General features: G+C 34.5%; 8 protein-coding genes across 8 annotated transcripts; 2 read left to right on the top strand and 6 right to left on the bottom strand.

Moving 5' to 3' along the window:
- Nucleotides 1-112: 112 nt before the first annotated feature.
- Nucleotides 113-1,930, bottom strand: FG379_002030 (cell division control 2; the record flags this gene model as incomplete). Its single annotated transcript, XM_067327633.1, has 1 exon — nt 113-1,930. The coding sequence occupies one exon, from the start codon at nt 1,928-1,930 to the stop codon at nt 113-115; it is 1,818 nt and encodes a 605-aa protein (XP_067181757.1).
- A 227-nt stretch (nt 1,931-2,157) lies between these two features.
- FG379_002029 (pre-mRNA splicing factor ATP-dependent RNA helicase) lies at nt 2,158-5,417 on the bottom strand (the record flags this gene model as incomplete). The annotated part of the gene is made up of 2 exons (XM_067327632.1): nt 2,158-3,711; nt 3,963-5,417. The coding sequence occupies 2 exons, from the start codon at nt 5,415-5,417 to the stop codon at nt 2,158-2,160; spliced, it is 3,009 nt and encodes a 1,002-aa protein (XP_067181756.1).
- A 43-nt stretch (nt 5,418-5,460) lies between these two features.
- On the bottom strand, nt 5,461-6,032 carry FG379_002028 (uncharacterized protein; the record flags this gene model as incomplete). Its single annotated transcript, XM_067327631.1, has 2 exons — nt 5,461-5,874; nt 5,934-6,032. 2 exons carry the CDS (start codon nt 6,030-6,032, stop codon nt 5,461-5,463), a joined length of 513 nt encoding a protein of 170 aa, XP_067181755.1.
- A 283-nt stretch (nt 6,033-6,315) lies between these two features.
- On the top strand, nt 6,316-6,803 carry FG379_002027 (ribosomal S23; the record flags this gene model as incomplete). Its single annotated transcript, XM_067327630.1, has 2 exons — nt 6,316-6,325; nt 6,376-6,803. 2 exons carry the CDS (start codon nt 6,316-6,318, stop codon nt 6,801-6,803), a joined length of 438 nt encoding a protein of 145 aa, XP_067181754.1.
- Nucleotides 6,804-6,958: 155 nt separating this feature from the next.
- On the bottom strand, nt 6,959-8,251 carry FG379_002025 (histone deacetylase; the record flags this gene model as incomplete). The annotated part of the gene is made up of 1 exon (XM_067327628.1): nt 6,959-8,251. One exon carries the CDS (start codon nt 8,249-8,251, stop codon nt 6,959-6,961), a length of 1,293 nt encoding a protein of 430 aa, XP_067181752.1.
- Nucleotides 8,252-8,885: 634 nt separating this feature from the next.
- On the top strand, nt 8,886-9,893 carry FG379_002024 (Hus1-like mitotic and DNA damage checkpoint; the record flags this gene model as incomplete). Its single annotated transcript, XM_067327627.1, has 1 exon — nt 8,886-9,893. One exon carries the CDS (start codon nt 8,886-8,888, stop codon nt 9,891-9,893), a length of 1,008 nt encoding a protein of 335 aa, XP_067181751.1.
- Nucleotides 9,894-10,092: 199 nt separating this feature from the next.
- Nucleotides 10,093-10,668, bottom strand: FG379_002023 (uncharacterized protein; the record flags this gene model as incomplete). Its single annotated transcript, XM_067327626.1, has 1 exon — nt 10,093-10,668. The coding sequence occupies one exon, from the start codon at nt 10,666-10,668 to the stop codon at nt 10,093-10,095; it is 576 nt and encodes a 191-aa protein (XP_067181750.1).
- Nucleotides 10,669-11,137: 469 nt separating this feature from the next.
- FG379_002022 (uncharacterized protein) lies at nt 11,138-12,637 on the bottom strand (the record flags this gene model as incomplete). The annotated part of the gene is made up of 1 exon (XM_067327625.1): nt 11,138-12,637. One exon carries the CDS (start codon nt 12,635-12,637, stop codon nt 11,138-11,140), a length of 1,500 nt encoding a protein of 499 aa, XP_067181749.1.
- Between the last annotated feature and the right edge of the window lie 222 nt (nt 12,638-12,859).

Genomic DNA, 12,859 nt, shown 5'->3' with positions numbered 1-12,859 from the left:
ACTTTCAGGGAAGAACAAAAGTTAATACGTGGGTTTTCACGAAGAAAGCGTTATTGTTAAGTGATTCTAGTTTGTGATGTATTACAGCGGACGAAATTTACTCGTTTGAACGTTATCTCCTGTAGTCGTAGTAGTTATATCCTTGACCTCTGTGGTCATAGGGACCTATCCTTCCGCTTTTTGTGGAACTAACTCTGTTGGTGTATTCCATATTCCCTCTGAGAGGACTTCTCCACCATTGGCTGCCGTCCCCGTGATAGATGGCGTTTGGTGGTGATGGAGAAGGCGAGTTCGGATATTCTCCATACCTACCTCCTCTACCTTCGTACGAGTCCCTTCTGCGAGAGTACCTTGAATACCAGTATTCGTGCTCTGACTCTCTCTCTAGACTTCGGGAGTCGTATTCACATCTTTCAAGGTGGTCTCGCTTCCTCCTGTCATATTCAAACCTTTCCCTTTCACGGCGCCTTTCGTCTTCATATGTCGAGTGATATCTTTTCATGTCATAGTCACCATTATATCTGTGTTCGCTGGGGTCTCTCCCTCTGTGTCTTTCTTTGTATCCTCTTGGACTTTCTAGGCGTTCCCTACTTCTTGATCTTCTTGGTCTCATTAACTCATGCCCTATGTTCGGGCTAGCAGTAACAGGTATATTTGCTTTTCTATTTTCAATATTAACATTAACAAGGTCTGAAATTTCCTTAGTACCGAGATTTAATTTTCTTTTAATACGCTCAACAAAGTATGCTTTCCCAACTTTTGCATTAGGTGCACCACCTGTTTCAAATGATGGCTGTTTGAACCTTCCTTGAAGCTTTTCGCGTAATTTCCTTGCAGTTAAGGAGTGAAATTGTTTCCTTCTAGCCAAAATTGACATGTCCAACCTTTCGGGGATTTTTTCATGTGAACTAATACTACTCAACCATGGATGCCTTAAGGCTTCGGACGCAGTAAGACGTTCCGTAGGAGAATACTGTAGTAAAGTAAGTAGTAAATCTAATCCTTGAGGCCCAACCTTACTTTTAACACGGAAAACAAATTGTTCATATTTAGACCCTTTACCTGAACCCAATTTCTTTAATAGTGGATTGAAGTCTGAGTCTTCCCAGAGAGGCAATTTCATGTATTCAGATAAGATATCAGATGGGGGGGGACCAAATAAATCACCGATAGACTTCAGTATACCTCTTTCAGTCTCGCTGCAAAACAAAGGTTGCTGAAGAATTAGTTCACCTAAGATACACCCAACTGACCACATATCAACAGCTGTATCGTATACTTGGGCACCTAATAAAAGTTCAGGTGGGCGATACCACAAGGTTATAACTCTGTTTGTATATACTTTATTGATACTGTTATATATTCTCCCTAACCCGAAATCAGCGAGTTTTAAGACACCATCTGCAGAAATTAGTAAATTTGCACATTTAATATCTCTATGTATTATATTATTTGAATGACAATATTCCAAACTTAATAAAAGTTGACGTATTATAACCTTTATATCAATAACTCTAATAGTTTTGTTTTCAAGTCTAAGACTCTCCATATATCCAGTTAGGTCAAAAGGAAGGTATTCAAATACCATCCAAATCGATCCTTTATCTGTAGACTTATTATTAGGGTTTGGAGCCTTATTATTGTTACTGTCTCGGGTTGGGTTCTCGTTACTAGATTCCCGAGGTTTTGAAAAAACAACTCCATATAACTTTACAATATTCCTATGATTCAACTTTCTCAACAGGATAATTTCTCTTATTGCTGACTTTGAAAAACCTTCTCTGGTTTCTTTAGAAATCAACTTTTTCAAAGCAACACGGCGATTCCCGATTATGTCTTCCGCAAGCCATACATCTCCAAATGCACCATGGCCAATTCTCATAACCTTCACAAATGAACCTAAACTCCTACTATTAACAGTCTTCATCATTCTATAAAAGGACAAACTACATAATAGCGGTGAATCTATCTAAGCAAAAAACCCAATAGAACCTGTCAACTCTCTCATTTACATCAGAGTACTAATTACATTAATATACTATTTTTTTCAGGCGAAATGAAAAATGTTGGCGGTAAGTCTAGTGAGCTAACTTTTAGTGTTCAAAGGAACTATAGAAAGATATTAATCAAACGATATAAATAAACACAAAAAAAGCGTTACTTTCTTCTCTTTGACAACCTCCAAGAGTTAGGATCCTCGTATTTATTGTGCAATGGTTGGATCTTCTCCCTAACCTTCCTCTTTGAAAGTTGGTTTTGGTCAGCAAATTGAAATAAGTTTGGAGCAAAATCAACAAGCCAGTCCGGATTTATAGTGCAACAATCTCTTATATACTCCTTAGTTGTGAATACTAATTCGTGATAAAGTATCCACTCAGGTGACTTGTTGAACAACGTACTTGAAGGGTGTAAATAAACCTGTTGATTATCTACAATGTTTCTGTATCCTTCTTGTGGATCTCTCTTACATGCATTACTAAAAAATCCTGCACATATAGCTTTCCTGATTCTATCATAATCGTTCCCTGCTGAAATTATTTCTAGTTTATATTTATCAAAAATATTAATTAGTTGCATCCGAACGTCCTGAGCACCTTTTAATGCTCTTGATTGTAAAAAGTTTTCGAAACACCATGGAACGGAATACCTCTGTTTTTTCCACGAGTTATAAACATTTAAATATGTTAGATGGTCACCCTGATAGTGATAAAACTTCGACTTTTTTCTGTCTGCTTCTGCTTGTTTATCCTTAGGACGATAGAAAACATTTTGTACAGACAGCATTGAAGTTATTGTAATAATCTCATCTGAACATCCAAGGTCAACTGAAGAAAGAACCATCTTACTAAGTTTTGGTTCCATAGGTAATTCGGCCATTTTTCTACCAAGTTTAGTCAGAAATCCTTCTTCATCAAGGGCACCTAATTCAAATAAGGTTTCTAGTGCTATTAATAATGTTGTTGTTGGGGGAGGGTCCATAAAATCAAAGTTTAATAAGTCATTAACACCTAGAGCTTTCAGAAGCAATACTGTATTAGAAAGATTTGTGCGTTGTATTTCAGGAATTGTAGTAGGTAGCATCTCAGTACTAAAAGAAACCTCTGTGTACAGGCGATAACATTTCCCGGGCCCAGTTCTCCCTGCTCTACCAGACCTCTGATTTGCACTAGCTTGAGATATTGGGACCACCATTAAATTGTCCATCCCCGTTTTTGAATTAAAGACCATAATTTTGCAAAATCCCGGATCTACAACAAAATAAATGCCATCAATAGTAAGCGATGCCTCCGCAATATTTGTTGCTATTACACATTTTCTACATCCTTTTGGAGCTTCTTCAAATATTAACGACTGTATTTCGCTTGGTTGAGAAGAATACACAGGGAGAATGATCAGCGGAGGTGGCTTTAAATTCTCCAGTTTTTTCATTCTCTCGTGAAGTGTTTGACATGCATTATCGATTTCTTCTTGGCCAGTCAAGAAAACCAATATATCACCAGGTGGTTCACGTAAATGAATCTGTAAGACTGTAACTAGTGCCGCTTCAACATAATCATCAATAGGCTCTTTCGAATACATTATTTCTACTGGAAATGTTCTTCCAGGAATCCTGAAAATATTGCAATTCATAAAGTACGAAGAAAATTTATCCGCCTCTAAAGTTGCAGAAGTTACAATTAACCTGAATGACGGGCGTCTTTTACAAGTTTCCTAAAAAAATAAATAATTATTTGAAAAGAATGGAGTATTGGTCATTGAATGATTTTAATTGTTTCATTGGTATCTGTCTAATAGTAGATATCTAATAATATTAGTCATCAGTCAATGAACATACACGCTTTTGTATGCCCTAATTTAAATAAGTTAAACTAATAATATTTTAACTATAAATTAAATTAGGAATAAGGCAAATATTTTGGTAAAATTCAATTTACATACTCCAAAAATTGATATAAACATACCTTAAGTAATCCAAAAAGGACGTCTGTAGTTATAGTTCTTTCATGTGCCTCATCTAACATAATAACACTATATTGAGATAGGCTACAATCTGAGAGAGCCTCTCTTAAGAGCATACCGTCAGTCATATATTTAATTTTAGTTTCGGGTGAAGTTATATCCTCAAAACGAATGGCAAATCCTACTGTAGAACCCAAAGTACAACCAACCTCCTGTGCGACACGTCTGGCAATAGAGGTCGCAGCAACTCTCCTTGGTTGAGTACACCCTATTATTCCACCTTTGTCACAAAATCCTTCTTCAAATAAATATTGTGTAATTTGTGTAGTTTTACCACTTCCTGTTTCGCCAATAACAACAATTATTTGATTCTTTCTTATTGCTTCAACTAATGGATCTCTTAAAGGGAAAATTGGTAAGTTTTTTCTTTGTTCAGAAATAGACTTTAATGTATTATTTTTCTGTCCAAAACCCAAGCTCTTTCCCAAAAATTGCCGTTTCCATTCTGGGTGCGTTTGCGTTGTCATTCCAATTCCTTGCAACGCACTTGCAACTGTTCTTTCCCCAGGACCAGGAGTTGGGTCCTCCCAGGGTCTGCTCATATCTCTTGGTATACTGTCTAAAAGCGATTTCTCTTGAAATTCACGTATTTCTCTACGTTCCTTTGCAATGTTTGATGCTATCTCAGCTGCCTTACTTAAACTCCCACCCGGATTTGCAAATATCTGAATCGATGATTCAATATTAAACTTTTTTGTTGATTGACCTTTTAAGAACTGTGGTTCACAATTCCTTAACTCTATTTCTGTCGAGAGCTCAATATTACAGGAGTTGAAATCTTCGTTGTCTCTTAAACCAAAAGAATTTACCTCATCAATTGATAATGCACCTGAATTAACCAGCTGTGTTATTTCCCACTTTTCGTAGTCATTTGTTATCTTGTTTTTTGATTCATCTCTATTTTTTGTTTTTCTATCGGTTAGTTTAATTCCCGTAATTGCACCATACCCCTCCTTAGTGATATTATCTTTCATTCCAAATCCATCGGAAATTGTTCTATTAAACACCTTGTTTTTCCGATTAATATCAATATAATTAGGATTTTCCTTTCTCAGCAATTCGAGTGCCCTTTTACTTAATGGTGCCTTTTCATTTGGCATTGCAAATTGTAGTTCAGCACGTTTGCTGTTAACTGAAGAAGTAATGGATTCACCATATTTGCATGCTTCTTTTAGACTGAATTTACCTTTAACAATTTCATAAATGTCACTTAGTAAAGTTTCTGTTAGATCGCCCCCATCAAATTCTTTTATTTTATCACAGAAGTTTTCGAATGATTTGCTTTCTTTGCCTAGATGGCATAAAAATTCAGCGAGATCTCTATCATCGTTTTTCCACTCTTCATATATTCTTGATTGGATTTTTTTTATTACTCTTAATTTTTCCAGTTCCTCCATATATAAAAATTACATTACAAAGTTCTTATGGTGTAAAACGGCGCTAAGAATCATGTGACCCGTACATTTCACCAAAGATTAGTTCCATTTTGTTCAACTTGTTGTCAAGTTTCTTTTTTTCTTTTATTGAACTATCAATATAGTTATTAATCTCATTATCAAAGCAACTGTATATTCTTTTGAATTCATAAAATGTTTCTTTCAGATGTATATTACATTCAATATTTCTTTCCTTTAGTCTCCTGATTTTTTGCAAGAATTTCTCGCCATTTGTGCCTTTTAGTGAATTAAGATGACCTAATTCAGAGATAGAATTATTCGCAGATTCAAACCAACATGATATATCGTTTGCACATCTGACGATATCTTCTTTAACTGTAGAAAATGCCTCTTTGTTGTCTACTTTTTGATCTTGAGTGATCGCGGGTGCATTCTCCGGAACTAAATTCAGTGTGTCCTGAAATATAAGTAAAAGTCATCAATAGTAAAAAAACAACTTTGAAGTTTGTAACTCACAGCAATACATTGCAACACATTATTAAGCGATATTTGCAGTTTTGTAATCGGATCATTTGAATTTGGAGAGGGAATCGGAGATCTTTTAGGGTCATTCATTATTAGAATGATTACTCTGAGTATTTGCTTTGAAACAGTCAGAAGTTCTTATTGAATTTTCTGGGTTAGTACTCATGAATCTTAACGGATAAACTTTGAATCTTTGCCGCCTTTTTACCGCTCAATTATTTTCGTCTCTGGGGAGAGACAAATAAGACCTTAAATGAATGACTACCAAGTTCGCGGTAGTTACTATTGGAAAATATACCACAATACATTTATTCACCTTTAAAGAATTAAGCATTAACTTTGCGATTTAATTTACTTTGCTTTTAACTGGAATATGGGTTCAGGTAAGTGAGTTACACCTCTGTTTCGTTCCAAGCACACTATCTTCCTTTAGGTAAACCAAGAGGTATAAATTCGGCACGCGAACTTCGCACACGTCGCAGAACCCAAAAATGGGCAGACAAGCAATACAAGAGGGCTAACCTGGGTACAAGATATAAGTCTAATCCATTTGGAGGTGCTTCCCACGCTAAGGGAATCGTTGTCGAGCGCTTCGGTATTGAGGCAAAACAACCAAACTCTGCCGTTCGTAAATGCGTCCGTGTTCAACTTATCAAGAATGGTAAGAAGATCACCGCTTTCGTTCCAAGAGACGGTTGTCTAAACTACATTGACGAGAATGACGAAGTTCTTGTGGCTGGATTTGGTCGTAAAGGCCACTCCGTCGGTGATATTCCAGGAGTTCGTTTCAAGGCAGTTAAGGTATCGGGTGTCTCACTACTTGCACTGTTCAAAGAAAAGAAGGAAAAACCGAGGTCATAAGCTTACATAGACATTCCTATTATATGGTAAAAAACAACTTTTAAAAGTTTCTAGGTTATTTAACTGATTTGTTCTACCCCCTTATTATGTCAAAATAGCGAGCTTTGTTGTGACTTATTCCAAGGTGGCCACATAGTGCGATTTTATTCCTTGAACTATCCAATCGATCTATTGTTATAGTCTGTGTTGGGCCAATCCTTGTCTTCGGTATCTTGGTGCCTGTCATGTTTTGGATTGTTCCCGTCGTTGAGGTCATCGGGAATCTTGTTACTAGTGTACATTTGAGGGAGTTTTTCCGGAGCATCGTATGCGGATATTTGACAACCCACGGGAAATACGTGGTCTCTGAAGTTATCACTGATGAACTTGTAAATTTCCTGGCAATCCTTCCTCGAATTTAGGTTTTCCATATTTGAGGTTCTCACTGCCAAGGAAAAATCTGGTCCGTAATACCCATAAAAGTTAGATCCATTTGGAAGCTGTTCGTCAATATGTGTATCAAGAATTAGACTAGTTTCATAGGTCCAACACTTTGGAACATTCCTCAATGTGTACCCTCCACCACCTAAAATGAGCATAGGTATATTAAACTTTTTTAGGAAGGTGACAGCGTGTCCGTGTCCTTTAAGGGACAAATTAAAGCATCCTAATCTGTCACCCGACAGTGAATCTGCTCCACACTGAAGTACAATTGATCCAGGTCTATATTGTTCCATCACTAGATTCATAACTCTTTCGAAGATGTCCATGAACGTTGCATCATTAACACCATCTTTCAATGGAACATTTACAGAATATCCCAAACCTTCTTCTACACCTACATCATTTATAGCACCAGTACCAGGAAAGTAGTCGCCATATTTATGGAATGAGACACACATACACCTTGGTGTAGTGTAGAATGCCTCTTCAACACCATCTCCATGATGTATATCAATGTCTACATAGCAGACTCTGTGGTTATATTTCAATAGTTCCAGTGCACCTAATACACAATCGTTTATATAACAAAATCCACTTGCTTCGTGTTTCTTTCCATGGTGTAAACCACCTGCCCAATTTATTGCATATTGGTATCCCATTTCATTCACAGACTGGGCACCACCTAGGGATCCGCCTGCAGATAATTGGCAAAATTCCCATAAACCGTCGAATACAGGACAGTCTTCACCAACATTAAACCTTGCTAGGTGGTCGGAGTAGTCGTGCATATTATCCGTATTCACACGACGCAAAAAATCTACATAATCATTTGAGTGAAACCTTGTAATCGAATCTATAGTTCCAGGAGTAGGAACCATAACATCTAATCTATCTAGCAGCCCATAATTTCCAATTAAATCGTGCGTCATTCTAACACGATGCGGCTTCATGGGATGTCCCAACCCATAATGAAAATTTCCTACTTCATTGTCATAGAAATAAGCAATCCTCTCTTTACGCCCCATATTTAATGACTAAACTTCAATTACATTCAAAGGGGATGGTTTTTTTAGGAAAATTAGTTATTTTCATGTAATAAAGGGTATAGTTGGACGGTAAATCAATAATTAACAATGATCCACACACTTTTAATATTCTCGTATTTAACAATATATCCTTTCTTAGTTAATATCAGTTAATGAAACCTTGGAGATGAAAATTTACAACTTCACCTATTAATTAAAAAATGTACCTTTTTGAGTTAACGAAGAATAATATCTACTTAATTCACTATAGTAAAGAATATTTAGTGATTCACCCGCCTGAATGTTACATTTAGATGTGGTTCATCTAGGTAAAAGCAGACAATTTAAGAGTACAAAGTATTGAGGCATTTCATTTATAATAATGAAGTAGAACAAATTAGTGTGATATTAGTACTATAATTGTCAAACAAAGAACTTAATTCCTATAGCATTTTTTTTGTTGCAATACTCCCCTCAATAGATATTATAAACGAGTGAATTTCCCCTCAATACCCACAAAATAGTTTCTGATTCAACGGTAAACTCCTTTTGTATTGTATATTTTCTTTCCCTAATTAACTATATACTATTCCTCCTGTTTATAATTTAGATATGCGAACTCAAGTGTAATAACATGAAGTTTAAGGCAACAATATCCCGGAAAAAGTCTGTTTTGTTATTGGAATGTGTACAGGGATTCGTGAAAATGCTAAAGGGACTGTCAAGTAAACAGACTAACAGGTTTTACATAAAATTTGAGAAGGATTCGCTGTTATTTCTCTTAATTAGCCATCTCAACTTCGAAGAACAAATACTGGACGTCTCTTGCAGGATCAAATACGAAGATATATTTATTGGAGATCCAATAATAGAAAGTAAAAACAATGATATTATCGGAATTTCCTTGAATCCAGAATCATTAATTCTTCCACTAAAGTCATCGATATTGGCGAAAGAAACTACAATGCGTCTAAGTAAAAGGGAGTCACATAATGTACTTTCATTTTCTATGGCAATAGAAACTAAGAAATTAAGTACTTTTCAACTGATTCATGATTGCAAAATTGAAGTTCTTAAATCCAAAATAGCAAATGGGTTAATCCCAATTGGAGATGATAAATCAAGGTTTGATGACGAGATGCCAAATATCTACTTTTCAACGCCATCTCCAAGGTCATTTCTAAGACTTCTAGAGAAGATGAAGTTAGTAGACTCCAAGTCTATAAAGGTTGAAATATTACAGAATGAACAGGGGGAAGCTTTGTCCGATGTTAGTGGAAGAACTAGTTCCCCAACTTGCAGTTTTATTTGCACATCTGATAATTCACTTGATTCTACTGTCTCAATAAAGGCATTTTTTAATAATTGCATTGTTTTCAAAACAGAAAATGGTAGTAAAACAAACTCTAATATTGCTGCCAGTGAATTGAATGAAAATGACTTAAAGTCAATTAATTTATCAGCGATCTATGATATAAACCACTTTATTTCTATTCTCCAGTTGGTCACATCTATTCCCGATTCATATAGCGTCGTCACTATAACTCAACACAAATATCTATCCCTATTGGTTTTTTTCCCGAACATCAAATCGCAAATATCTATTTTTCTGGCACCTATAAACACAGAAAATGTCTACTGAAAGCTTATCCTTCAAAGGACTTTAGATAGGTATTGATAATTTTTATTGAAAGAGGCAAGAGAAGTAAGAAATGATATTTTAGATGATATCTATAACATCTATCGTTATTCCTTATTCCAAAATTTGTTATCTGATTTCCATTTAAAAAAAGTCCGAATAATATGACAAACTGTCATATCGTTCTATCAACCACTTCACTTTACCTGGAAGACTTCGAGGCAGTTCCCTTTGAAGTTTTGACTAATATTGACATTGGTTTACGTGATTTTGTATTCGCTGTTTGCTTCTTGGTCAGTTTTGAAGGAACCTTCGTTTTTTGTTCCTTTTTAACGTGACTCTTCGTAGCCGTTTTTTTGATGATCTTTTTGTTCACAGTCTTCAACGTTTTCGCTGTTTTTGTTTCGGATTTGTTTTGCTTCACCTTTGCGACTTTAATTACCTTTTTTCCCAAATTGGACTTTGCTTTCACAACTCTTGGTTTTTCAACCTTGGTCTTGGTTACGCCCTTGTTTGTGTTACTTAATTTTTTTACCTCCATTTTACCAGAGGTACTTGCTTTGCACAATCTGGTTTTTTTAGTCTGTTCACTCTTGGTATTCTTAGTTATTTCTTTTTTAATTACCTTCTTCATACCTGAACCAACTACTTTAGACTTATTATTACAGCTTTTTGAGGGATTCTTTGCCGGTGACTTTTTTGTAATTTTACTCTTGACAGTTTTTACTGCCTTTACACACTTTGATGAATTTGATGGAACCTTTGATTTACAAACCATTTTTTGAAAAATGATGATATTTATATTCAATTTCGAGTATGTATTAGCTATTTGATTGCTTAAGTCAAAAATTAGTCTATTTATGTAGAACTAACATACGTTTGTGTTTAACTAGGTTTAGACTGTTGCCTTGTGTCGCAATTTTACAAAAAAAAAAAAAAAAGTGGAAGGTAGCTTGGATCTGCAAATTTGTTACAAATATAAATAACTAGTGAAACAGCTCCACAAACTACATATTAAAGAAGAAAAAAAGCTTCAAATTAATACATTTTTTTGTACATATAAAAATTTCATTCCCACATTAATAACTTTAAGTGTGCAAAACGAAAATATTGCAGTAAATCTGTTAATTAACAAAACCCGCTGGTAAAGTAATATTTAATGTAAATATTCAACTGAAATCTAAGTGTAAGCTCCCAAATTTAACTAAAAAAAGTACTGATAGTAGTATGATTTCAGAGTTTATATGTTATAACAATCTAATCAAGTCTCTACAAAAATTGAGCGAGAGGTCTTGATTATACTTTAGAATGTCAGTAAAATTACCTCCATTATTAACAAAACTCCCTTGAGCATTTGTCCTATCCTTTCTGATTTTGTACGAGATATTCCCACTGAAATTGATTGATACTTCATACTTCCTGTTTTCAAGGGTAAATGCAAACGAGAACTCACTCATTAAGTGTGTTTTGGTAATATCGTATTCCTGTAAATTACAGGTAGATTTCTTACCCAATTTCCCATTTCCCAGAAATTCAGAGATGAAGTTGATAAAATTATTGGGGCTTTTTGAAATCAAATAAATAATAAAATTGAAAAACACAAAATTCTGTATTCTTAAGTCAATAATTTTGTATATATCACTGGTTTTGATATTAATATCGTTTGTATTTATTGGTATAACTTTTCTGTTGTTAATAATAAATTGTATCCAATAATAAGGTATTCCGCAATTAAAATCAGTGAGTTCTTCTTCAGTGAAGTGATTGTCAATTGAACAAATGTAATCTCCAATATCACCTTCAAATAGAAGATCTGAAAAAATATGGAATTTAACAAGTTTGTCACCATGTATAAAAGCTGAAACCACCGCTAAGTCTGTCGATTTATCAAGGCTCACTTTAGAAAACACTAACTTAATTGGGAAGAATAAGCTTAAAAATTCAGAATAACATTGAGAGTTACTTTCTTTAATAATATTGTTCATGGGCTTATTGAATAAAACACTTATTTGACCATATTCATTAACACCTATATCCATTACATTCTCATCATTTTCTATTCTTTTGTTTCTAATAATAATAGGGTAAAAGAATATGTAAATCGGTTTTAAACTATTTGGTATTTTTATCAATATGTCATAAGATTTTAAATTATCCGTATCATTTTGATTTTCGGTTATAGAATTTTTAATATTTGCCATTATGTCACACAATGGTTCCACTTTTTGAATTAAATCCTCAGTTCTTCTTTTCAACATCTCCAACTCATAAAACATTTTTGTGTACTCTCTTATGTAGTCATGAAGTTTTGCCTCTAATTCAACTTTCTCAGCAAGGTCAATTTCCATATTTTTTAAAAGTTCATCTGATAAATTAGTCAATTCGTTGGATACATTTGTACTTATGTCCTCTTTTCTATAGCGAAGGAATAATTCGAAAGCAGGTTTGGTGTCAGTTTTCGATAAACTTGACATGTTTAAAATAGTGATTATTTTTTCCCAACATTCATTAATTGATAGCTCCAGATCTTTAATTTGTACTGTTAGGTCCTTATTTACGTTATTATCTAATTCATCTAAATACGTTATCAATTCACGCCAACTCCTTCGTAATGACATTAACTCTTGAGAAATGCTATTGGCATGAATAGTGTCTTTGTTATAATTAGAAATATAACTACGGAGCAGACTTATTGAATTAAGAACATGATCTGTTATGACTGTTCCTCTGCTGAAAATTTCAGTCATTTTCTTTTGTATGACGAGAACGAACACAAAGGTAACGATCTGGCAAGAAAACTTGAAAAAAATATATTAAAGCGAGAAATAAATATATCTACTTTTTACAAACAATATACTTATAAATATGTATGCATATATACACTAATTAAAACATCGAACATGATACTTTTGTGTCTATTGTTTGTAAAAACACTATTGTAAGCTTGGGACTTGGTAAAAAAAAGTTGG

Source organism: Cryptosporidium bovis (assembly GCF_009768925.1).
Source record: "Cryptosporidium bovis isolate 45015 chromosome Unknown contig_29, whole genome shotgun sequence".
Classification (NCBI taxonomy): domain Eukaryota; phylum Apicomplexa; class Conoidasida; order Eucoccidiorida; family Cryptosporidiidae; genus Cryptosporidium; species Cryptosporidium bovis.
Note: the sequence above shows the minus strand (reverse complement) of the source record. Positions and strands in the feature narration are given on the sequence as shown.